Below are 23,297 nucleotides of genomic sequence, written 5' to 3'. Positions count from 1 at the left end.
AGGCTAATTTCAGATGGGCTGTGTACAGGTGCAGTGATCGGTAAGGTGCTCTGACAACTGATGCTTAAAGTTAGTGAGGAGATAAGAGTATCCAGCTTCAGAGATTTTTGCAATTCATTCCAGGCATTTGCAGCAGAGAACTGGAAGGAATGGCGGCTAAAGGAGGTGTTGGCTTTGGGAATGACCAGTGAGATATACCTGCTGGAGCGCATACTACGAGTGGGTGTTGCTATGGTGACCAATGAGCTAAGATAAGGCGGGGATTTGCCTAGCAGTGTTATATAGATGGCCTGGAGCCAGTGGGTTTGGTGACGAATATGTAGTGAGGACCAGCCAACAAGAGCGTACAGGTCACAGTGGTGGGTAGTATATGGGGCTTTGGTGACAAAACGGATGGCACTGTGATAGACTACATCCAATTTGCTGAGTAGAGTGTTGGAGGCTATTTTGTAAATGACATCGCCGAAGTCAAGGATCTGTAGGATAGTCAGTTTTACGAGGGCATGTTTGGCAGCATGAGTGAAGGAGGCTTTGTTGCGGAATAGGAAGCCGATTCTAGATTTAACTTTGGATTGGAGATTCTTAATGTGAGTCTGGAAGGAGAGTTTACAGTCTAACCAGACACCTAGGTATTTGTAGTTGTCCACATACTCTAGGTCAGACCCGTCGAGAGTAGTGATTCTAGTCGGGTGGGCGGGTGCCAGCAGCGTTCGATTGAAGAGCATGCATTTAGCTTTACTAGTGTTTAAGAGCAGTTGGAGGATACTGAAGGAGTGTTGTATGGCATTGAAGCTCGTTTGGAGGTTTGTTAACACAGTGTCCAATGAAGGGCCAGATGTATACAAAATGGTGTCGTCTGCGTAGAGGTGGATCTGAGAGTCACCAGCAGCAAGAGCGACATCATTGATATACACGAAGAAAAGAGTCGGCCCAAGAATTGAACCCTGTGGCACCCCCATAGAGACTGCCATAGGTCCAGACAACATGCCCTCCGATTTGACACATTGAACTCTATCTGAGAAGTAGTTGGTGAACCAGGCGAGGCAGTCATTTGAGAAACCAAGGCTATTTAGTCTGCCAATAAGAATGCGGTGGTTGACAGAGTCGAAAGCCTTGGCCAGGTCGATGAAGACGGCTGCACAGTACTGTCTATTATCGATCGCGGTTATAATATCGTTTAGGACCTTGAGCGTGGCTGAGGTGCACCCATGACCAGCTCGGAAACCGGATTGCATAGCGGAGAAGGTACGGTGGGATTCGAAATGGTCGGTGATCTGTTTGTTAACTTGGCTTTCAAAAACTTTCGAAAGGCCGGGCAGGATGAATATAGGTCTGTAACAGTTTGGATCTAGAGTGTCACCCCCTTTGAAGAGGGGGATGACTGCGGCAGCTTTCCAATCTCTGGGGATCTCAGATGTTACGAAAGAGAGGTTGAACAGACTAGTAATAGGGGTTGCGACAATTTCGGCAGCTAGTTTTAGAAAGAAAGGGTCCAGATTGTCTAGCCCAGATGATTTGTAGGGGTCCAGATTTTGCAGCTCTTTCAGAACATCAGCTGTCTGAATTTGTGTGAAGGAGAAGCGGGGGGGAGGCATGGGTAAGTTACAGGGGAGGGTGCAGAGCTGGTGGCCGGGGTAGTGGTATCCAGGTGGAAAGCATGGCCAGCCGTAGCAAAATGCTTGTTGAAATTCTTGATTATTGTAGATTTATCGGAGGTGATAGTGTTTCCTAGCCTCAGTGCAGTGGGCAGCTGGGAGGAGGTGCTCTTATTCTCCATGGACTTTACAGTGTCCCAAAACTTTTTGGAGTTAGTGCTACAGGATACAAATTTCTGTTTGAAAAAGTTAGCCTTTGCTTTCCTAACTGCTTGTGTATATTGGTTCCTAACTTACCTGAAAAGTTGCATATCGCGGGGGCTATTTGATGCTAATGGTCCTCTGTAGCTCAATTGGTAGAGCATGGCGCTTGTAACGCCAGAGTAGTGGGTTCGATCCCCGGGACCACCCATACGTAAAAATGTATGCACACATGACTGTAAGTCGCTTTGGATAAAAGCGTCTGCTAAATGGCATATTATAATATAATGCAGTACGCCACAGGATGTTTTTGTGCTGGTCAAGAGCAGTCAAGTCTGAGGAGAACCAGGGGCTTTTTGAATGGGGCATGTTTATTTAAGATTGAGAGGAAATTACTTTTAAAGAACAACCAGGCATGTGTCAATGAGAGGAGTCAGAGGCAGTGTTGCCAACTCCTCAGTAAGGAAAGTAGCTATTGGCTGTCCTAAAAGTCGCTAAATGACGTCATCACCTAATTTGCATAATTGGCCATGTGCATGTAATTGTGATGGAGGCTGTAGGAGAGAGGAATAACGTCATGGGAGAGACAGAAAGTGAGTAAAAAACACCCTAAATACAAATGAACTTCTGTCGATTCTTGTTTTTTAAAATGTTTTACATTTACATCCCGCCCTGAATGTAAGCCAGGGCGGGATCAGCCAGCGGCGGCTTCCCGCATGCGCGATTCATTTGCAGTCTGGACGCGGAGGGATGAACATCTCCTGCTCTGACTGCAGCTGGGAGGGACTGCTGTGCGAGGACTGGGCCGCCTGTGAGTGCTTTGGGACAGAGGTGGGGCCCTGGGGGTGGGGCCCTGGGGGTGGGGCCCTGGGGGTGGGGCCCTGGGGGTGGGGCTGCGCACGGCAGCACACGCTGCTTGTTGAGAAGAGTAAGAACGATACGTGCTTTCACGTCAGAGTCTCCAAAAGTCTCCAATAACACCAGAAAAAGTCGCTAGATTTGTCACTAGTCGCTTTTTTGAAAACGTGTCGCTAGAGGGGTCTGAAAACTCGCTAAATATAGTCACAAAGTTGCTAAGTTGGCAACACTGCGAGAGGCGGCAGCACTGCGCTAGCCTGCAACGTCACTTCTTGGATGAGTTCAAACTGCGCATGTTGTGTCCATGAGATGCCTTCATAACCAACTTTATTTGGCTTCAATGTGCTATAGAGAGAAATATTAATTGCGTCTTTTTGTAGGCACTACTTCCGCCATGTTACGTTGGACAAAGCTTATGGGGAAATGAATGGCATTTTTGTAGGGTTTTTGGATAAACACCGAAAATAAGGTATGTGGTAAACACAGGTTTAGGAGATCTTATACGTTTTTTTCTATACGATAATCTTCATTAGCTACACAACTTTTTGTGCATTTTGAAGCATTTATGTAATTTCAAAAAGCACAAAGATTTAATAATTTATAAAGATTATGTGAACTGACTGATATTATCTCACAGAACAAAATGTATAAGATCTCCTAAGCCTGTGTTTACCACATACCTTTTCAGCGTTTATCCCAAAACCCTATTATTTCCCCATAGGATGGCTGAACGAACCAGAGGTAACTCATTTCCGGGTTTGAGGACAACAAGCTGACGAGCTCTATTGAGTCTTCACATAGGAATGAATGGTGTCACGTGATCGATGGCTTTGTCCATTCATATGCAGTCATTGGTCCTCACCCCAAAAGTAGACAGGTCTACAGATATAGGATGTTAATTTGACCAGTTTCTCATAGCAGGAAAATAATCCTGCAGCAACAGGAAATGTGAATTATTGTGTGGATTATAATTAATGGACAGTTTTGTAGGGGTTAATACATTTTTGTTAGAGCAAATCAAGTCTGAGATTTTTTAATGGAAATTACAAACTTAAGAAGCCTTTTTAAGCTTCGAATACACAACACATTTGCATTTCCTGCTGTGCAGGACATTTCCTGCAACAACAGGGTGATCAAATTAAGATCCTACTTCTGTACTTCGATTGGGAGTGGTTGAATAAGTGACAAAAACACAGGACTCATCTAATCCAATTCATGCATACAGTGTTACAACAAAACCCTTTAGATAGGAGAAAGGCTGACTGCAGACTGAAACAGAAGGATCACAGTTCTTACATTGATCCTTGACTAAACAAAACACATTTTTGTCACGATCGTCGAAAGGAGGAGACCAAAGCGCAGCGTGTTGAGCGAACATCGTAGACTTTAATATAAAGAAACCACGATCAAAACAACAAACCAAATATGACGAAAGTGAAGTCCAATACTGATAATGACTAACAGCAACAAGGAAACAAAAACCCACAAAACCAAGGTGAAACCACACAGTATAAATATGGCTCCCAATCAGAGATAACGAGCCGACAGCTGACACTCGTTACCTCCGATTGGGAGTCATATGACTAATCAACATCAAACCAAACATAGAAATGAAACAACTAGATCCCACATAGAACTACACCCAAATGAAAATGACAACCCTGGCTCACTACTAAAAGTCCCGGAGCCAGAACGTCACAGTACCCCCTAAAGGCGCGGACTGCGGGACCGCGCCTCACAACCCCACAATAGGGGAGGGCTGGGTGGGTGTTGCTCCCCGGAGGCGGTTCCGGCTCCGGGCTTGACCACCACCCCACTATAGTTACTACCCGCTTTCTTAACCTCCTCCCAATGACCACCCTCCACTTAAACCCACCTGGATTAAGGGGCAGCACCGGACTAAGAGGCAGCACCAGGCTAAGGGACAGCACCGGACTAAGGGGCAGCACTGGACTAAGGGGCAGCACTGGACTAAGGGGCAGCACCTGACTAAATGGCGGATCCTGGCTGGCTGGCTCTGGCGGATCCTGGCTGGACGGCTCTGGCGGATCCTGGCTGGACGGCTCATGGCTGGCTGACGGATCTGGCTGCTCGCTGGCTGGCTGACGGATCTGGCTGCTCGTGGCTGGCTTGACGGATCTGGCTGCTCGCGGCTGGCGGAAGGCTCCGGCTGATCCCGTCTGGCGGAAGGCTCTGGCTGATCCCGTCTGAGCGGAAGGCTCTGGCTGATCCGGTCTCGACGGAAGGCTCTGGCTGCTCCTGTCTGGGGAAGGCTCTGGCTGATCCTGTCTGGCGGAAGGCTCTGGCTGATCCTGTCTGGCGGAAGGCTCTGGCTGATCCTGTCTGGCGGAAGGCTCTGGCTGATCCTGTCTGGCGGAGAGCTCTAGCGCCCGGGTCCCGCGGACGGCTCTGAAGGCTCATGGCAGACGGGCGGCTTTGCAGGCTCAGTACAGACGGGCAGTTCAGACGGCGTTGGGCAGACGGACAGTTCAGACGGGCGTTGGGCAGACGGGCAGTTCAGGCGCCGTTGGGCAGACGGGCAGTTCAGACGGCGTTGGGCAGACGGGACAGTTCAGGCGCCGTTGGGCAGACGGGCAGTTCAGACGGCGTTGGGCAGACGGACAGTTCAGGCCCCGTTGGGCGAGACGGCAGACTCTGGCCGTCTGAGGCGCACCGTAGGCCTGGTGCGTGGGTGCCGAACTGGAGGTACCGGGCTGAGGACACGCATCTCAGGGCTAGTGCGGGGAGAAGCAACAGGGCATGCTCGGCCCTGGGGACGCACCGTAGGCCTGATGCGTGGTGCCGGAACTGGAGGTACCGGGCTGAGGACACGATCTCAGGGCTAGTGCGGGAAGCAGCAACAGGGCATGCTTGGCCCTGGGGGACGCACATAAGGCCTAGTGCGGAGAGCAGCAACAGGGCATGCTGGACCCTGGGGACGCACATAAGGCCTAGTGCGGAGAGCAGGAACAGGCCGGGCTGGGCTGGCGACGCGCACCGTATCCCTGGTGCGAGAGGCCGGAACAGGCCGGGCCGGGCTGGGCGGCGCACCGTATCCCTGGTGCGTGGAGTAGGAACAGGCCGGGCTGGGCTGGCGACGCGCACCGTATCCCTGGTGCGAGTGGCCGGAACAGGCCGGGCCGGCTGGCTGGCGCACCGTATCCCTGGTGCGTGAGTAGGAACAGGCCGGGCGAGCTGGCGAAACGCGCACCGTATCCCTGGTGCGAGTGGCCGGAACAGGCCGGGCCGGGCTGGCTAAGCGACCCTATCCCTGGTGCGTGGAGCAGGAACAGGCCGGGCTGGGCTGGCGACCGCGCACCGCATCCCTGGTGCGAGTGGCCGGAACAGGCCGGGCCGGGCTGGCGTAGCACACCGTGGACCTGGTGCTTGAGTAGGAACAGGCGGTCCGCACCGGGAACACACACCACTGGCCTCAACCGAGGATCAGGAACGGGCCGGACCGGACTGGCAACACACATCAGTCTTTCACGCCGTGCCACAAACACTTCCCTCCCTCTACTCGCCAATGGCTCCCGTACTGCGTAGCCTTCTCTCCTTTTCTCCCTGTGGCAGCCTCCTGCTGCCCAGCCGCCTAAGCCATGTGCCCCCAAAAAATTTTTTGGGGGTTGCCTCCCCGTCCTTCCGACGATGGCCCTGCCGATGCCGCTGCTCCTCTCGCCGTCGCCTCTCACCGTCTCCGCTCCATGGTCGGCGATCCATACCATCCAGGATCTCCTCCCAAGTCCAGGACCCTTTACCGTCCAACAGTTCCTCCCATGTCCAGACCCTTTGCTCCTGGACGCGCTGCTTGGTCCTTTTGTGGTGGGTTTTTCTGTCACGATCGTCGAAAGGAGGAGACCAAAGCGTGTTGAGCGAACATCGTAGACTTTAATATAAAGAAACCACGATCAAAACAACAAACCAAATATGACGAAAGTGAAGTCCAATACTGATAATGACTAACAGCAACAAGGAAACAAAAACCCACAAAACCAAGGTGAAACCACACAGTATAAATATGGCTCCCAATCAGAGATAACGAGCCGACAGCTGACACTCGTTACCTCCGATTGGGAGTCATATGACTAATCAACATCAAAACCAAACATAGAAATGAAACAACTAGATCCCACATAGAACTACACCCAAATGAAAATGACAACCCTGGCTCACTACTAAAAGTCCCGGAGCCAGAACGTCACAATTTTGAGGGAAAAAATTACTTAGTATTCTAAGCTATTGCAACAGTGACCAGGTGGCCAATAGGCAAAGACAATTTGTGATGTACTATATTGTAACTTCTATTCATGTGGCCATCATAGAGAGGTACAGTCATCTTAGAATAGATCTATGAATAGACACTCCTTCCTGTCTGGCCTGCTCAGCAAGGTGTGTCCATGCTCAAATACCAGTTATTCAACCCACTGTGGTGCATTTGTGGGAGGCAGTACAGGGAGGCAGTACATGCACGTCTCTCTGTGTGTGTGTTTCTGCATGAGTGTGTGTCTGCATGTGTTAACTCTGTTATTGGCTCCCTCCCGCCCTCTCTCTCTGTGTTTCTTAGTTTGAATGTTACCACAGTAATCTCCTGCTGATCCTTTCTGATAGGTGAGGTGTCGTTGCACAGGCAGAGCAACTTAGGTAGCCAGAGAGCACAGAACTGAGAAGGACAGAAGAGAACATCACCAACAAGAGAGAGAGAATGTTTTCCACCAGAGTAAGACACTAACAACACACTGAGAATAAAAGGAGGAACACAGGAAATAATGGATTTTGAGAGAAGAGAAAAGCAAATGCTCCAGAATGTGGAATGACCCAGTAGACACTCCGTACTGGTGAGAATATATGGACCTGGGGTTCTAATGTGGCCTCTGAGGCTCTGGGACGCACAGGAAGTCACTATTTTCCTCAGCCTCACATTGTATGTGTGCCACCTAGGTATGTATCCTACCCATACATGGAAACACTTCTGGAGCATGTATTCATAAATGGAAATACTGATTTGTATGTGTTTAAATGTGTGAGTGCTTGTGTGTTTAAGGGCATGCCTATGTTTGCCTCTGGGTGTATGATGTATGCCAAGCACATTCAGAATAATCTTTCTTCTGGTATCAGTTGACTAACTTTTAGTATTCCCCAACTTTGCTCTGATGTGGTTTGTACCGGTGTATCAGAATAATAGTACAGTTAGACACACAGTGGTTTGTTAATTCACCAAAACTTCGATAGGGACTGATGGTTTCATGTCATATCTCTGGCAGCCATAATGTTTCTCTGTCATTCTTTCCACGCTGTAACAAAATTATTTGTGCATGCTTCATCATGTGTACACACACACCTTTAGTTCTACTGGTGTGTCTGAGTCAGTAATTCACATTGATTGCAACACATCTTACATGATTAAACAACCGAAAGCAGGTGGCCATGTGGGCAATTCAAAACCAATCAATCAATCAATCAATCAAATGTATTTATAAAGCCCTTTTTACATCAGCAGAGTGCTTATACTGAAACCCAGCCTAAAACTCCAAAGCGCAAGCAATCCATATTTAGAAGCATGGTGGCTAGGAAAAACTCCCTAGAAAGGCAGGAACCTAGAAAGAAACCTAGAGAGGAACCAGGCTCTGAGGAGTGGCCAGTCCTCTTTTGGCTGTGCCCGGTGGAGATTATAAGAGTACATGGCCATTTAGGCCAGATTGATCTTCAAGATGTTCAAATGTTCATAGATGACCAGCAGGGTCAAATAATAATCACAGTGGTTATAGAGGTTGCAACAGGTCAGCACCTCAGGAGTAAATGTCAGTTGGCTTTTCATAGCCAAGCATTCAGAGGTCGAGACAGCAGGTGCGGTAGAGAGAGAGAGACAGCGAAAGAGGGAGAGGGAGAGAGAGGGTCGAAACAGCAGTTCCGGAACAAGGTAGCACGTCCGGTGAACAGGTCAGGGTTCCATAGCCGCAGGCAGAACAGCAGAAATGAAGATCTCCCCCACCGCACGAGCCCAAGGGGGCGCAAAACCGGACAGGAAGATCACATCAGTGACTCATCCCACTCAAGTCGAGTATAGCGAAAAAAGCCTGGCACGATGTGATGCACCCCTCCAAGGGACAGCATGGGAGAGCACTAGCAAGGCAGTGATTTAGCCCCCATAATATGGTAAGAGGCAGAGAAACCCAGTGGAGAGAGGGGAGCTGGCCAGGCAGAGACAGCAAGGGGTGTTCATCACTCCAGTGCTTTGCAGTTCACCTTCGCACCCCTGGGCCAGACTACACTCAATTATATGACCTACTGAAGAGATGAGTCTTTAATAAAGAGTTAAAGGTTGAGACCAAGTCTGTCTCTCTCACATGGATCGGCAGACACTGCCTTGTTTAGTTTTGCCCAACCTAGATCGAGGCACAGACGGTCTCAATGGGGAAAACTGAGCTGACTACACTGACTGTGCTAGGAGCAGACTCCACTTATCTGTCAGGCTGGCTAACAGCCTGATGCCTGCACCCATCTCATTGTGGAGCTAGAGGAGTTAGAGTCCTGTCTATGTTGATAGATAAGATGAGAGCACCCCTCCAGCTAGGCTGGAGTCCGTCACTCCTCAGCAGGCCAGGCTTGGTCCTGTTTGTTGGTGAGTACCAGCAAGAGGGCCAGTTATCTACAAATTCTATATTTTGGGAGGGGCAGAAATCAGTTTGAGTTGTGCTAGTCTGCTGTAGAGCTCATCAATCCCCCTAGGAGGGGGCCAGAGACAATTACTCAATGCCAACACATCTTTCTAGCTAAGTTACACGCTGAAGTTATGTTGCGCTTGGTGACCTCTGACTGTTTCATCCTAACATCGTTGGTGCCGACATGGATAACAATATCCCTATACCATCTACACTCGCCAGTTTTAGCCTCAGCCAGTACCATCTTCAGATTAGCCTTTACGTCGGTAGCCCTGCCCCCTGGTAAACGATGTATGATCGCTGGATGATTATTTTTAAGTCTAATATTGCGGTTAGTGGAGTCGCCAATGACTAGGGTTTTCAATTTGTCCGAGCTAATGGTGGGAGACTTCGGCGGCTCAGACCACGTAACTTGTGGAGGAGAGACCTGGAAAGGCTCGGGCTCTGACTCCGACTCGTTGCTTAGTGGGGAAAACCAGTTGAAAGTTTCTATCGGCTGTATGAGCGACACTGGTTGAGCATGCCGACAGCATTTCTTTCAAGAAGCCATCAGCTTGTTTGGCAGGTTTCAAGCAAGACAATCTAAGAACAATCTGTTATTAAAGAGAGTGACACAGAAGGAACACAGTACCTGGAAGAACCTGTTCTATATTATACATTTTTTAAATTCCTAACATCTTACCAAGACTGACTTGGAAACAACTTTAGACTTTTAGGCGTGCCCATCATTGACGACCTGGAATCTGGAATGGTCCCTTCACACAGACAGTGTGGTGAAGAAGGCGCAAAAGCGTCTCTTCAACCACAGGAGGCTGAAGAAATTCTGCTTGGCCCCTAAGACCCTCACAAACTTCTACAGATGCACCATTGAGAGCATCCTGTTGGGCTGTATCACCGCCTGTTACAGCAATTGCACCATCTGCAACAGCCCAATGCATCACCGGGGACAAACTGCCTGCCCTCCAGGACATCTACAGCACCTGGTGTCACAGGAAGGCCATGAAGGACCTCAGCCACCCGAGCCATGGCCATTTCACCCCGCTACCATCTAGAAGGCGGAGACAGTACAGGTGCATCTGATAAACAGCTTTTATCTCCAGGCCATCAGACAGTTAAACAGTCACCACTAGCCGGCCTCTGCCCAGTACCCTGCCTTGAACCTTAGTCACTGTTACTAGCAGGCTACCACCTGGTACTCAATCCTGCACCTTAGAAGAAAGCTGCCCAATGTACATAGTCATTGAACACTGGTCACTTTAATAATGTTTACATACTGTACTGTTTTACCCACTTTATATGTACAGTGCCTTCGGAAAGTATTCAGACCCCTTGACTTTTTCCACATTTTGTTACGTTACAGCCTTATTCAATTTTTATTTTTTATTTTTTTTATGTTCCTCATCAATCTACAAACAATACCTCATAATGACAAAGCGAAAACAGGTTTTTAGACATTTTTGCAAATGTATTAAAAATAAAAACCAGAAATACTTTATTTACATAAGATTAAGACCCTGCTATGAGACTCGAAATTGAGTTCAGGTGCATCCTGTTTCCATTGATCATCCTTGAGATGTTTCTACAACTTGATTGTAGTCCACCTGTGGTAAATTCAATTGATTGGACAGGATTTGGAAAGGCACACACACCTATCTATATAAGGTCCCATAGTTGACAGTGCATGTCAGAGCAAAGACCAAGCCATGAGGTTGAAGGAATTGTCCATAGAGCTCCAAGACAGGATTGTGTCGAGGCACAGATCTGGGGAAGGGTACCAAAAAATGTCTGCAGCATTAAAGGTCTCCAAGAACACAGTGACCTCCATAATTCTTAAATGGAAGAAGTTTGGAACCACCAAGACTCTTCCTAGAGCTGGCCGCCCTCCCAAACTGAGCAATCGGGGGAGAAGGGCCTTGGTCAGGGAGGTGACCAAGAACCCTATGGTCACTCTGATAGAGCTCCAGAGTTCCTCTGTGGAAATGGGTGAACCTTCCAGAAGGACGACCATCTCTGCAGCACTCCACCAATCAGGCCTTTATGGTACAGAAGCCACTCTCCAGTAAAAGGCACATGACAGCCCGCTTGGGAGTTTACCAAAAGGCACCTAAAGGACTCTCAGACCATGAGAAACAAGATTCTCTTGTCTGATGAAACCAAGATTGAACTCTTTGGCCTGAATGCCAAGCGTCATGTCTGGAGGAAACCTGGCACCATCCCGAAGCATGGTGGTGGCAGCATCATGCTGTGGGGATGTTTTTCAGCGGCAGGGACATGGAGACTAGTCAGGATCGAGGGAAAGATGAATGGAGAAAAGTACAGAGAGATCCTTGATGAAAACCTGCTCCAGAGCCCTCAGGACCTCCAGACTGGGGCGAAGGTTCACTTTCCATCAGGACAACAACCCTAAGCACACAGCCAAGACAACGCAGGAGTGGCGATCGGGACAAGCCTCTGAATGTCCTTCAGTGGCCCAGACAGAGCCCGGACTTGAACCCGTTCAAACATCTATTGGAGAGACCTGAAAATTGCTGTGCAGCAACGCTCCCCATCCAACCTGACAGAGCTTGAGAAAATCTGCAGAGAAGAATGGGAGAAACTCCCCAAATACAGGTGTGCCAAGCTTGTAGCGTCATACACAAGAAGACTCCAGGCTGTAATCGCTGACAAAGGTGCTTCAACAAAGTACTGAGTAAAGGGTCTTAATACTTATGTAAATGTGATATTTCAGTTTTTTTTTTTATATACTACCGGTCAAACATTTTAGAACACCTACTCATTCAAGGGTTTTTCTTTATTTGTACTATTTTCTACATTGTAGAATAATAGTGAAGACATCAAAACTATTAAATTACGCATATGCAATCATGTAGTAACCAAAAAAGTGTTAAACAAATCAAAATATAATTTATATTTGAGATTCTTCAAATAGCCATCCTTTGCCTTGATGACAGCTTTGCACACTCCTGGCATTCACTCAACCAGCTTCATGAGGTAGTCACCTGGAATGCATTTCAATTAACAGGTGTGCCTTCTTAAAAGTTAATTTGTAGAATTTATTTCCTTCTTAATGCGTTTGAGCCAATCAGTTGTGTTGTGACAAGGTAGGGGGGGTATACAGAAGATAGCCCCATTTGGTAAAATACAAAATCCATATTATGGCAAGAACAGCTCAAATAAGCAAAGAGAAACAACAGTCCATCATTACTTTAAGACATGAAGGTCAGTCAGTACGGAACATTTCAAGAACTTGAAAGTTTCTTCAAGTGCAGTCACAAAAACCATCAAGCGCTATGATGAAACTGGCTCTCATGAGGACCGCCACAGGAATGGAAGTCCCAGAGTTATTTCTGCTGCAGAGGATAAGTTCATTAGAGTTACCAGCCTCAGAATTGCAGCCCAAATAAATGCTTCAAAGTTCAAGTAACAGACACATCTCAACATCAACTGTTCAGGGGAGACTGTGTGAATCTGGCCTTCATGGTCGAATTGCTGCAAAGAAACCACTACTAAAGGACACCAATAAGAAGAAGAGACCTGCTTGGGCCAAGAAACACGAGCAATGGGCATTAGACCAGTGGAAATTTGTCCTTTGGTCTGGAGTCCAAATTGGAGATTTTTGGTTCCAACTGCCGTGGCTTTGTGAGATGCGGTGTGGGTGAACGGGTGATCTCTGCATGTGTATTTCCCACCGTAAAGCATGGAGGAGGAGGTGTTATGGTGTGGGGGTGCTTTGCTGGTGACACTGTCTGTGATTTATTTAGAATTCAAGTCACACAGCATTCTGCAGCATTCTGCAGCGATACGCCATCCCATCTGGTTTGGGCTTAGCGGAGCTATCATTTGTTTTTCAACAGGACAATGACCCGACACATCTCCAGGCTGTGTAAGGGCTATTTGACCAAGAAGGAGAGTGATGGAGTGCTGCATCAGATGACCTGGCCTCCAAAATCCCCCGACCTCAACCAAATTGAGATGGTTTGGGATGAGTCGGACCGCAGAGTGAAGGAAATGCAGCCAACAAGTGCTCAGCATATGTGGGAACTCCTTCAAGACTGTTGGAAAAGCATTCCAGGTGAAGCTGGTTGAGAGAATGCCAAGCGTGTGCAAAGCTGTCATCAAGAAAAAGGGTGGCTATTTGAAGAATCTCAAATATAAAATATATTTTGATTTGTTTAACACTTTTTTTGGTTAGTTCATGATTCCATATGTGTTATTTCATAGTTTTGATGTCTTCACTATTATTCTACAATATAGAAAATAGTAAAAATAAAGAAAAATCCTTGAATGAGTAGGTGTTGTAAAACCTTTGACCGGTAGTGTATGTTTGCAAAATTAAATTGTTTTTCCTTTATCATTATGGGGTATTGTGTTCAGATTGATGAGGGGGAAATTTTTTAATTTTAATTTTAATTTAATCCATTTTAGAATAAGGCTGTAACGTAACAAAATGTGGAAAATGTCAAGGGGTCTAAATACTTTCCGAATTGATTGTATATACTTTATTCTAGTCATGGTTCATCCTATATACCGTAACTACTGCTGTACACACCTTTTCTATTCATATACTGTCCATTCGCACGTTATTTTTGTATATATATATATTCCGGACTCAGACATTGCTCGTTCTGATATTACTTAATTTATTTCTTTTTACTTTTTGGATTATGTGTGTATTGTTTTATATTGGTAGGTATTACTGCACTGTTGGAGCTTCAACAACAAGCATTTCGCTGCACCTGCGATAACATCTGCAAATCTTTGTACGCAATCAATCAACTTTGAGATGAGCGAAGAGCTAGAATCACATGCCAATGAGCCATCTCAAAGTAATTTGATGACAGCAACCCCATCATACAGTATGAAATAGGCCAATATAAATGTAAAAGTCTGTGTTTTTTATAGGATAATATGTTATGTAATGTCTTTTGTGGAACTGAAAACATTCTGTCTTTTGTAGAGAGGTTGAATATTAACTGGTGTTTTTGTAAGGGAGTAGGGGACAGGGTGGGTATTTGTATTGTCCAGAACTGAGGGGCTAATTGTGCAACAAACAAAAAAAGCCAAGGCAAGTGGGTTTGAGTCAGTACAGGAGTCAGTAAGTTACTATGGTGATAACATGTCAATAACACATCAGTTTGTGGGTCATAATATGTTGATTTATCTGATTCTAAAACACAAATCAGATATCAGGTTCTCTCTATCTATCATACATTAACCACCACTGTTCCTCTCTCTTTCCCTTTCTCCCTCCACTATGTTCTTCCTCTGGCAGCTGGAGCCATCTCGATACGGTCTCCTCAGCAGAGTCTGACCAGGCCTGTCCAACAGGATGTATTGTTCTCTGTGGACATCTCCTGTGTTGGAACTCCCACCATACAGTGGACCTTTATGTCTAGCAGGGTGAGCAGAAACATTGGGGCCTGGCAACCTGGTGGGTATACCAATGTATCAGAGGACTACATGGACAGAGTCCACACATACACTAATGGATCTATGGGACTGTCGGACCTACGTATTCAGGACGCCGGTTTCTACGTGATCACTGTGACTGAACTGTCTGGGAGCAGCAAAGATGAAGGATTTGTCTTGAAGGTGGAAGGTGAGTGAATAGTGGGGGCAGGCCTGTATCACAATGTGGCATTTTGCTTTAGGCTACAGTGTTAGTGTTTCATCATAGCTGACATTTACAAGAACCCCTTTATGGAACTGTTTTCTTCTCAGTCCTGGAGACAGTTTCTGTAGCGGCCTTATGGTGTTATTGAACAGTATCTTTACGAGTAGTTCAAGTGACCTTCATTTATGAGTAAGCTAGTTTAGTGGAAGTGAGAATTAACATTGTGTGTTCTCCCTCCCTGTGTGGTAGAGGTTCTGTATGAGGACCTCCAGTACCTGTCAGTGTTAGCTGTAGTGCTGGCCTCCCTGGCTGGCTTTCTCATGGTCTCCATGTGGCTCATGGACAAAGCCTACTGCCGGATCAAGGCATGGAGACAGAGGAGACAGATGCCAGGTAAATACTTTTAGAATGCTTTTGGTGTAATAGATACATCTTGTAATTAAACAACTCAAGTTTGATTGTTCTTGTGTCATTGAATTTCTAATTTTTTTCTCTCCAGAGAATTATGTAACTGAGCTGCAACCTCTCGGATATGAAGATCTATGACAGCCAGATGACACTGCCCAACAACCAATCTGAGCTAAGATTAAAGAGACATTTTATAAATCAATGAAAGCATCCACAGCGCGTAAATATCACCAAGTTACTGATTCCAGGAACAGATGAAGGATTGTCAACCTACGTGCCTCAAGACTAGCTGCATGTATTATTTTACTGTACATGAAAACTGTAGACACAACAGCTGATATTACTCCATGCTATTTTATGTAAAGAAACACACTGACAAGTGGAAACAAATGATACATTTATTTTCACAGCTGAGTTTCTTTTACTGTAACAACATTTAATATATATTTTTACATCGACACGGGTAAGTCAAATGTCCAAGCAAATCTACGAACATGATTTCCACAAAAGTGGATAAAGTTAGGATTCAGCACACAGAAAAAAATCTGAGACAGCAAGAGAGAGTGTGTGTGATAGTGGTCAGACCTAAGGACAGGGAGTGAGGGCAGCCATGAGAAGCTCCATCTTGTAGACAAAGTTGCGTCCTTCCATCTTACTCCAGTGGACCTCCTTGTAGGGCCCTCGCAGGTGGTTCCACTTCCCATCCTGGATGACGTCAGACTTGGGCAGCTCCTTGCTCTGGCTGCGTGGGAACTGGACCAGGACCTTACAGCCGCTCTCTGGACCATTACGCACTGGAGAAGATACAACACATTAATTTGGACAAAAATTACTGTTATACATTTCAGTCATTCAGATCATTATATTAGTTTTCGGACTAAATTAGTTGTTTAAGGTGAATGACATCCAATATGCCAGATAGATTGATTGAAGACGGTACCGGAGATGGCGTATTCCCCGTTGGAGGAGGCGACGGTGATGGCCGAGGCGTTTCCGATGCTCTCCACAGAGCCCAGGCCCACATGGTTACTGAAGCTCAGAACATGCCAACCCATCACCTTAGCCAGCTGCTGTACCGCATGGACCTGGTGCTGAGACATCTGTAGTACCAGGGGACAGACACAGGGGGACACTTACTCACACTAGTTCAGACAGGCAGCTACAAAAAGGCTACTTCAATACTTTGAAATGGATTTGAATACAAGTTTCCCTGGAGCAATAGGCCAAGTGAAGAACTAGGTCTAGCAAATGTTATGCACTTTAGAACATACAGGAAGCATTTTAGGTGGCTTCTAGCTATACTTGAGTGTAATACAGGGTACATAAACAGCAGTTGGCGGTGATGTGAGAGCAGTCAGTGTGTCCCCCGACCTGGGAGAGGAGGAAGTCCTGCAGCTCCTGTTCCTGGTGAGAGAGGGTGATGACACGGCCGTCCCTGTGCACCACTCGGATCTGCTCAACCCCTATGTTCAGCTGCAGCTGGATAGACCTGCACACACCCACACAGAAGGTTATGGAAAAAAATGTATCCATGGTCAAAGTTTTTGCTAGACAATAATTTTGACTTTTACCGAACATTGAAAAAGCTGAATAATTGCCCAATAAAATTGGTGGTAATTCATTAAGGCGAAACCTCTTCTTCTGTTGTTAGATTATGGAACCTACCTTTTTCCTTTTAAATCATTCTCCACTCTCACCATATGTTCTATTCTAGAGGGTATGTTGACACTTCCTGGCCCAGAAGTCTATTCTCTGAACACTGTCCTGTAAACCATGTATAAAGAGTACTCTGCCTCTGTTGCTCTGGCCTGGCCAGTCTTCCTGGCTTTCACAGTACTCTGCCTCTGTTGCTCTGGCCTGGCCAGTCTTCCTGGCTTTGACAGTACTCTGCCTCTGTTGTTCTGGCCTGGCCAGTCTTCCTGGCTTTGACAGTACTCTGCCTCTGTTGCTCTGGCTTGGCCAGTGCTCCTGGCTCCTGCTCCACTTACTTGCAGATCTGCTCGTAACCCTGGGAGGTGATGAGGACTTTGACACTGGACTCGTACACATCGTTGATGTTGGACCAGTGGGCCTGGATCTGGGGGTCTTCTATACGGCTGGCCAGGCTGTCGATGGTCCGCGCCGTCCTGAAACAGACACGAGGGGTGGACTTGCAGTCAATGTTGAGTTGCTGTCCTGTAAAATTCTAATTCAGTAACATATTGTCTCATTGTGCAAACATTTTTCTGATTTGTGATTTGACAAAAACGTTAAGGGTGCTTTGAGTGAAACAAAAAGCCTGACAGAAGAATATTATAAAAAATAAAATAAAAATACAGTATGACAGTATTAGGTTATTATTGATGTGTGATGTGGTGTGTGTTTGTGCCTACCTGCTGCGTAGGAAGATGTGTTTGGCCTGTTTGATGATCTTCTCCAGTAGGCCCTCATTCTGCTGCAGGTTGGAGATCTCAGCCTTGTCGTATGCCATGGGCCCCGCCATACGCTGCCTCTTGTGGCCAAAGGGGGCGCTAGCCGGATGGGGCATCACTATCGAACTCAGGGTCTGCTTGTGGAACTGTGGGAGGGAGGGAGGGGCATTTATATTGATCAATATGTATCACAGTTCATAGAATCAGCAGTGATACACACGTGAATATGTATACGATTTTTAAAAACATGGGGGACTTAGTTTGGTCAGTATCTGTCTGAATACGTTTTTGGTCAACAATATAATGACTAGATGGTCAGGTTTAATAGAGTTCCATAATTTTCTACCCAGACAGACAGGCAGACCCACCTCTCTCATGAGCTGGTGCAGGTTGTGTTCTAAAACGTAGAGGTGGTCGTCAGGTTTGGGTTTCTCTGGCGACGCCCTCTGGTTCTTCTTCTCTCCAGTGGAGTGACACAGAGAAATGGACAACTGGAGACCTGTAGGGAGGATAGACAACCTTAATAGTGGTGTAATACAGAAATCTCCTAGAGTAGGACTCTGCACACCTGACGAGGGGTGAATAACAGCAAAATAACAGCCAAAGCATCTCTGGACACTTAGAACGTACTACTCTAGGTAACACAGACAAAGAAAAACATGTCAAATGCATTTATTTTGCAAAATGCATGGTTCATGGAGTATTAACTTTCCATAGGCTATAATAACCCTCCAAAAAGCATTGTGAAGGGTCCTCACCTGGGAAGGGTTGAGAGATGATCTGGTTCTTTACTACAATGTGGGGGATCTGGGACTTGATCTGAACCGCCTCCCGGGACAGCTGGGCGAAGATCTCCTTACAGAGCAGCACGTTCTGAGCAGCTTCCAGTTTCACATGCCACGGCTGAGTGCCCGCTTTAGCTTTAGGCTGCCTCCTGAACAGGCTCACTGAGCCTAGGTCACCTATGTCAGGGGCTTGTTTCTGAATTGAAACCTGGAAGACAACACACCACAATGTTTAAGAGGTCAGGCCGAACATCAGCATTATCACAATGAGGTATGTTCTCTGAGCAGTCTCTATTCACTTTGATGTAAGCTGATCCCTCCAGATCACTGGGGATCTGGACATTCAGTGGACAGTAATCCTCTGGGAGCTTCTTGTCCAGGTCGATGTCTGTGTTCTTTATCACCTCAAAGGTGCCAGCATGAGGAAACAAAGATCCTGCAGAGAGAGACATGGCATTAGAAATTAGCTATATAATGTCAGAAAAACAATGAATGTGCAGAAGGTGGTAAATACTGCAATGACACTAAATTAGACATTTGAGGAGAGTTAAAGCCTCCATACCTGCACTCCTGTAGCTGAGGTCTCCCAGGATCTTGTCTCCTACTTTGCGTAGTTTCCACTGCGAGCGGAGGCGCAGCAGCTCTGAGTTGAAGTCCCTCTGTCTCCTGTTCTCCTGGTTCTCTGCCACTGACTTACTTAGTTTATCTGCCCCCTTCAGGAGCAGCTGAGCCGCTGTGGCCAAAGACTTCTTCTTACTGATGAGCTGGAACACCTGGGGCGTCTAGAGTAAAGAGTGAGGTAGGGAGTGGGGAGGTCAGGGGAGAGAGAGTGAGGTCATAGGTACAGTGCCTTCGGAAAGTATTCAGACCCCTTCACTTTTTCCACTTTGTTAGGTTACAGCCTTATTCTAAAATGTATTACATTATTTTTTCCCCTCATCAACCTACACACAATACCCCATAATGACAAAGCAAAAACAGGTGTTTAGAAATGTTAGCACATTTATAAAAATAAAAAAAGGTGAAATATAACACTTACATAAGTATTCAGACCCTTTACTCAGTACTTCGTTGAAGCACCTTTGGCAGCGATTACAGCCTCGAGGCTTCTTGGGTATGACGCTCCAAGCTTGGCACACCTGTATTTGGGGAGTTTCTCCCGTTCTTCTCTGCAGATCCTCTCAAGCTCTGTCAGGTTGGATGGGGAGCGTTGATGCACAGCTATTTTTAGGTCTCTCCAGAGATGTTAGATCGGGTTCAAGTCCGGGCTCTGGCTGGGCCACTCAAGGACATTCAGAGACTTGTCCCGAAGCCACTCCTGCGTTGTCTTGGCTGTGTGCTTAGGGTCGTTATCCTGTTGGAAGGTGAAACTTCGCCCCAGTCTGAGGTCCTGAGCAGGTTTTCATTAAGGATCTCTCTGTACTTTGCTCCGATCCCGACTAGTCTCCCAGTCCCTGCCGCTGAAAAACATCCCCACAGCATGATGCTGCCACCACCATGCTTCACCGTAGGGATGGTGCCAGGTTTCCTCCAGATGTGACGCTTGGCATTCAGGCCAAAGAGTTCAATCTTGTTTCTAAATTGTCTGAGAGTCTTTAAGGTGCCTTTTGGCAAACTCCAAGCGGGCTGTCATGTGCCTTTTACTGAGGAGTGGCTTCTGTCTGGCCGCTCTACCATAAAGGCCTGATTGGTGGAGTGCTGCAGAGATGGTTGTCCTTCTGGAAGGTTCTAACATCCCCACAGAGGAACTCTAGAGCTCTGTCAGAGTGACCATCGGGTTCTTGGTCACCTCCCTGCCCAAGGCCCTTCTCCCTGGATTGCTCAGTTTGGCCGGGCGGCCAGCTCTAGGAAGAGTCTTGGTGGTTCCAAACTTCTTCCATTTAGGAATGATGGAGGCCACTGTGTTCTTGGGGACCTATAATGCTGCAGAAATGTTTTGGTACCCTTCCCCAGATCTCTGCCTCGACACAATCCTGTCTCTGAGCTCTACGGACAATTCCTTCGACCTCATGGCTTGGTTTTTGCTCTGACATGCACTGTCAACTGTCGGACCTTATATAGACAGGTGTGTGTGCCTTTCCAAATCATGTCCAATCAATTGAATTTACCACAGGTGGACTCCAATCAAGTTGTCCAAACATCTCAAGGATGATCAATGGAAACAGGATGCACCTGAGCTCAATTTCGAGTCTCATAGCAAAGGGTCTGAATACTTATGTAAATAAAGTATCTCTGTTTTTTGTTTACTATAAATTTGCAAAAACCTGTTTTCGCTTTGTCATTATGGGGTATTGTGTGTAGATTGCTGAGGATTGTTTTATTTATTTAATCCATTTTAGAAGGCTGTAACGTAACAAAATGTGGAAAAAGTCAATGGGTGAATACTTTCTGAAGGGACTGTCAAATAGTCCAAAGTGGCTTCATTTCCTTCACTTGCAGTGACCTCAAAACACAGGATAGGTAAAGGTAAGCAATATGTTGGATGTGTATTGTGTACCAGGAATTTGCTTTCATTATCAGTTTAGTTCTTCCACATCAGTGGAAATGAAGACAGAATGAAGAATGAACCACTTAAGACTATTGATATGCATGGAAAAGTCCTGCGTAAAGACACTTAGCTAGGCCTACCTTTCCGGCTGAGGGGTCCTGGGACACTGGGTCCAGGGCCATGTACTTCTTCTCCTTGACTACGCTGAGGACGTCGTATAGCACACACATCTCTGTCAGGGAGCTGCGCAGGTTGTTACGCACAGAGTCCCAGGGCCACAAGGACGGCTGGAATTTTACAGTGGCTGGAAGAAGAAGGAGCAAGTATCAATCAACCATTCTGTTCAGACCAACTCCCAACAGGGCGCTTAATAGAAATCCTAAGTGTTGCTTCAGATTTGGGCCGGGACCATACCAGTATCGCAATACTCGTTAGTATCGTGGCAAAGAAACAAAACACAAAGCGGATTTAACTTTTTTAGGAAAACAGCCCTAATGTTGGAAACAAATGTCATTATGTTGTCATCCAGTCACATGTATTTATTTTCCAAGCTATAGCACACAATGTTTTACAGACAGCAGGTTTTCAAAGGACCAAAGAGTTAGATCTGCTTTGTGTTTTCATTTTTGCCATGGAAAAATATATTGTACTATTGGGATCATCAAAGCCCTGCTACAGATGTCTATCAGATGATGTCAGGTTTTCGATAATAACTCTCCAAGGCAGAAATAATCACTTTACAGTCAATTAATGTAAAGTAAAGTAGCAAAATAAATGTAAAGTAGCAAAACACTGAATGTGTCAGTGGGGTGACATACTTTCATCCTCTTCTGGCTCTTGCTTCCCCCACTCCTGGGGGTCCCTGGGCTCTGTTTCTGTCCCCTCTTCATCAGAGTCTGATCCCTGGCCAAAGTCAATCCTTTGGGCTAGCTTGGCCAGGTTCTGGGACATGGACAAGGGAGGGACATATGTCTCCATGCCATCCAGAGACACCTCCTGGACCTGCTTTTCGCAGGACGACTCGATGCTGACACGCACTGCTGGACCACCACCCGACATGACGATGACGAAGAGGAGTCACACCTAAAACACACAAAACCATTCTAATCACTGCATTTTATCCACCATAACTATGACCACAGACCAGGGCAAGTTTAGACAAATAAGGAGCTAGCTAAAAAGACTACAGCTAGCCATGTAGCAAATATAGTTGCCTAATTTAGCTAGTTGGCAATGAGTGATGCTAGACATTGTCACATTCTGTAGCTAGCTAAATTAACTTTAGCATTGGCTAACAACAGACAGCTAGCTAAACAAAGCAAGCAAGCCAGTCCGCTGTATAAAATCCAGCTCCCTAATGCACATACAATTAGCTAGACGTGGAATACAAATTATGGAATACAACATTTTTTCAACAGAATATGAGACAGATAGCTAGCTAGATAGAAATACAGTTTACCGTTAAGAAAGAGCGACTTTTGCAATGACTTCTTCGTGTGTACTGTCCTGCATAGCGAGCACTGGTCGTGGGCTATGCTGCCACCTACAGTGCATATTAGTGTACAATTTGGGTACGTTCAAGAAAGGCATTGCATGGGGCACATACTGTGTGTTCAGGCAATTTTGTGTTTAATAACAGATAAAGGAAACAATTTCATCTAGTATTTTTTTATTAAAGGTCCAATGCAGCCGTTTTTATCTGCATTGGACCTTTAATAAAGGTCCAATTTATTATTCCACCATTGGGGTGCCAGAACAGAGAAGAGCTTGGACTGGGCTGAGCCGGTGCTGCCCTTCCGTAGGGGTGGGAGGGCCATGAGACCAGAGGTGGCAGAACGGAGTGCTCGGGTTGGGGTGTAGGGTTTGAGCATCGCCTGAAGGTAGGGAGGGGCAGTTCTTCTTGCTGCTCCGTAGGCAAGTACCATGGTCTTGTAGTGGAAGAGTAATTTCTCAAGCAATAATTTTTCTAGGACTGTCTGGGAGTGGTCTGAGTGGGGAGGGGAACATTTTAAACTAGCTGTTATTGGCAGAGAGGGTTGGAACTCTCTTTCTTATTGGTCTATTAAATAATTTACCACCTGATGATGTCACCAGGCAGGCCAATACTCCATCCCACCAAAACAGGCTGACATTTTAAATAAATAAATAAACATTCCAGGTTATCTTATATACTTGTACTAAAAGGGCATTATCATCAATTTAACAATATTATTCCAACCTCATAGAATGGAAAATATATATATAACACAGGAAAATCACGTTTTTGACTGCACTGGTA

At 46.3% G+C, this 23,297-nt stretch overlaps 2 protein-coding genes across 2 annotated transcripts; one reads left to right on the top strand and one right to left on the bottom strand.

Annotated features, from left to right (window-relative positions):
• Positions 1-7,149: 7,149 nt before the first annotated feature.
• Positions 7,150-15,657, top strand: LOC121567728 (V-set and transmembrane domain-containing protein 5-like). The gene is made up of 4 exons (XM_041877963.2): positions 7,150-7,592; positions 14,586-14,912; positions 15,177-15,320; positions 15,427-15,657. Exons 1-4 carry the CDS (start codon positions 7,517-7,519, stop codon positions 15,471-15,473), a joined length of 594 nt encoding a protein of 197 aa, XP_041733897.2. The 5' UTR covers positions 7,150-7,516; the 3' UTR covers positions 15,474-15,657.
• A 62-nt stretch (positions 15,658-15,719) lies between these two features.
• LOC121567727 (mediator of RNA polymerase II transcription subunit 17) lies at positions 15,720-22,556 on the bottom strand. The gene is made up of 12 exons (XM_041877962.2): positions 22,479-22,556; positions 21,838-22,102; positions 21,160-21,323; positions 19,094-19,313; positions 18,831-18,967; positions 18,505-18,739; positions 18,115-18,245; positions 17,708-17,892; positions 17,324-17,461; positions 16,707-16,824; positions 16,276-16,435; positions 15,720-16,129 (listed from the first exon to the last, which is right to left on the bottom strand). The coding sequence occupies exons 2-12, from the start codon at positions 22,076-22,078 to the stop codon at positions 15,921-15,923; spliced, it is 1,938 nt and encodes a 645-aa protein (XP_041733896.1). The 5' UTR covers positions 22,079-22,102; positions 22,479-22,556; the 3' UTR covers positions 15,720-15,920.
• Between the last annotated feature and the right edge of the window lie 741 nt (positions 22,557-23,297).

Source organism: Coregonus clupeaformis, chromosome 6 (genome assembly GCF_020615455.1).
Source record: "Coregonus clupeaformis isolate EN_2021a chromosome 6, ASM2061545v1, whole genome shotgun sequence".
NCBI lineage: Eukaryota > Metazoa > Chordata > Actinopteri > Salmoniformes > Salmonidae > Coregonus > Coregonus clupeaformis.
This window is presented reverse-complemented; position numbering and strand designations above follow the sequence as displayed.

What these genes read in the sequence shown, in the direction of transcription:
- LOC121567728 (XM_041877963.2), top strand. Translation starts at nt 7,517, where the DNA reads ATGTGGCCTCTGAGGCTCTGGGACGCACAGGAAGTCACTATTTTCCTC. An exon ending in ATTTGTCTTGAAGGTGGAAG is followed by an intron (nt 14,913 to 15,176) that starts GTGAGTGAATAG and finishes CCTGTGTGGTAG; the next exon opens with AGGTTCTGTATGAGGACCTC. An exon ending in ACAGAGGAGACAGATGCCAG is followed by an intron (nt 15,321 to 15,426) that starts GTAAATACTTTT and finishes TTTTCTCTCCAG; the next exon opens with AGAATTATGTAACTGAGCTG.
- LOC121567727 (XM_041877962.2), bottom strand. Translation starts at nt 22,078, where the DNA reads ATGTCGGGTGGTGGTCCAGCAGTGCGTGTCAGCATCGAGTCGTCCTGC. An exon ending in AGAGCCAGAAGAGGATGAAA is followed by an intron (nt 21,324 to 21,837) that starts GTATGTCACCCC and finishes TTCTTCTTCCAG; the next exon opens with CCACTGTAAAATTCCAGCCG. An exon ending in CGGGGAATACGCCATCTCCG is followed by an intron (nt 16,130 to 16,275) that starts GTACCGTCTTCA and finishes TATCTTCTCCAG; the next exon opens with TGCGTAATGGTCCAGAGAGC.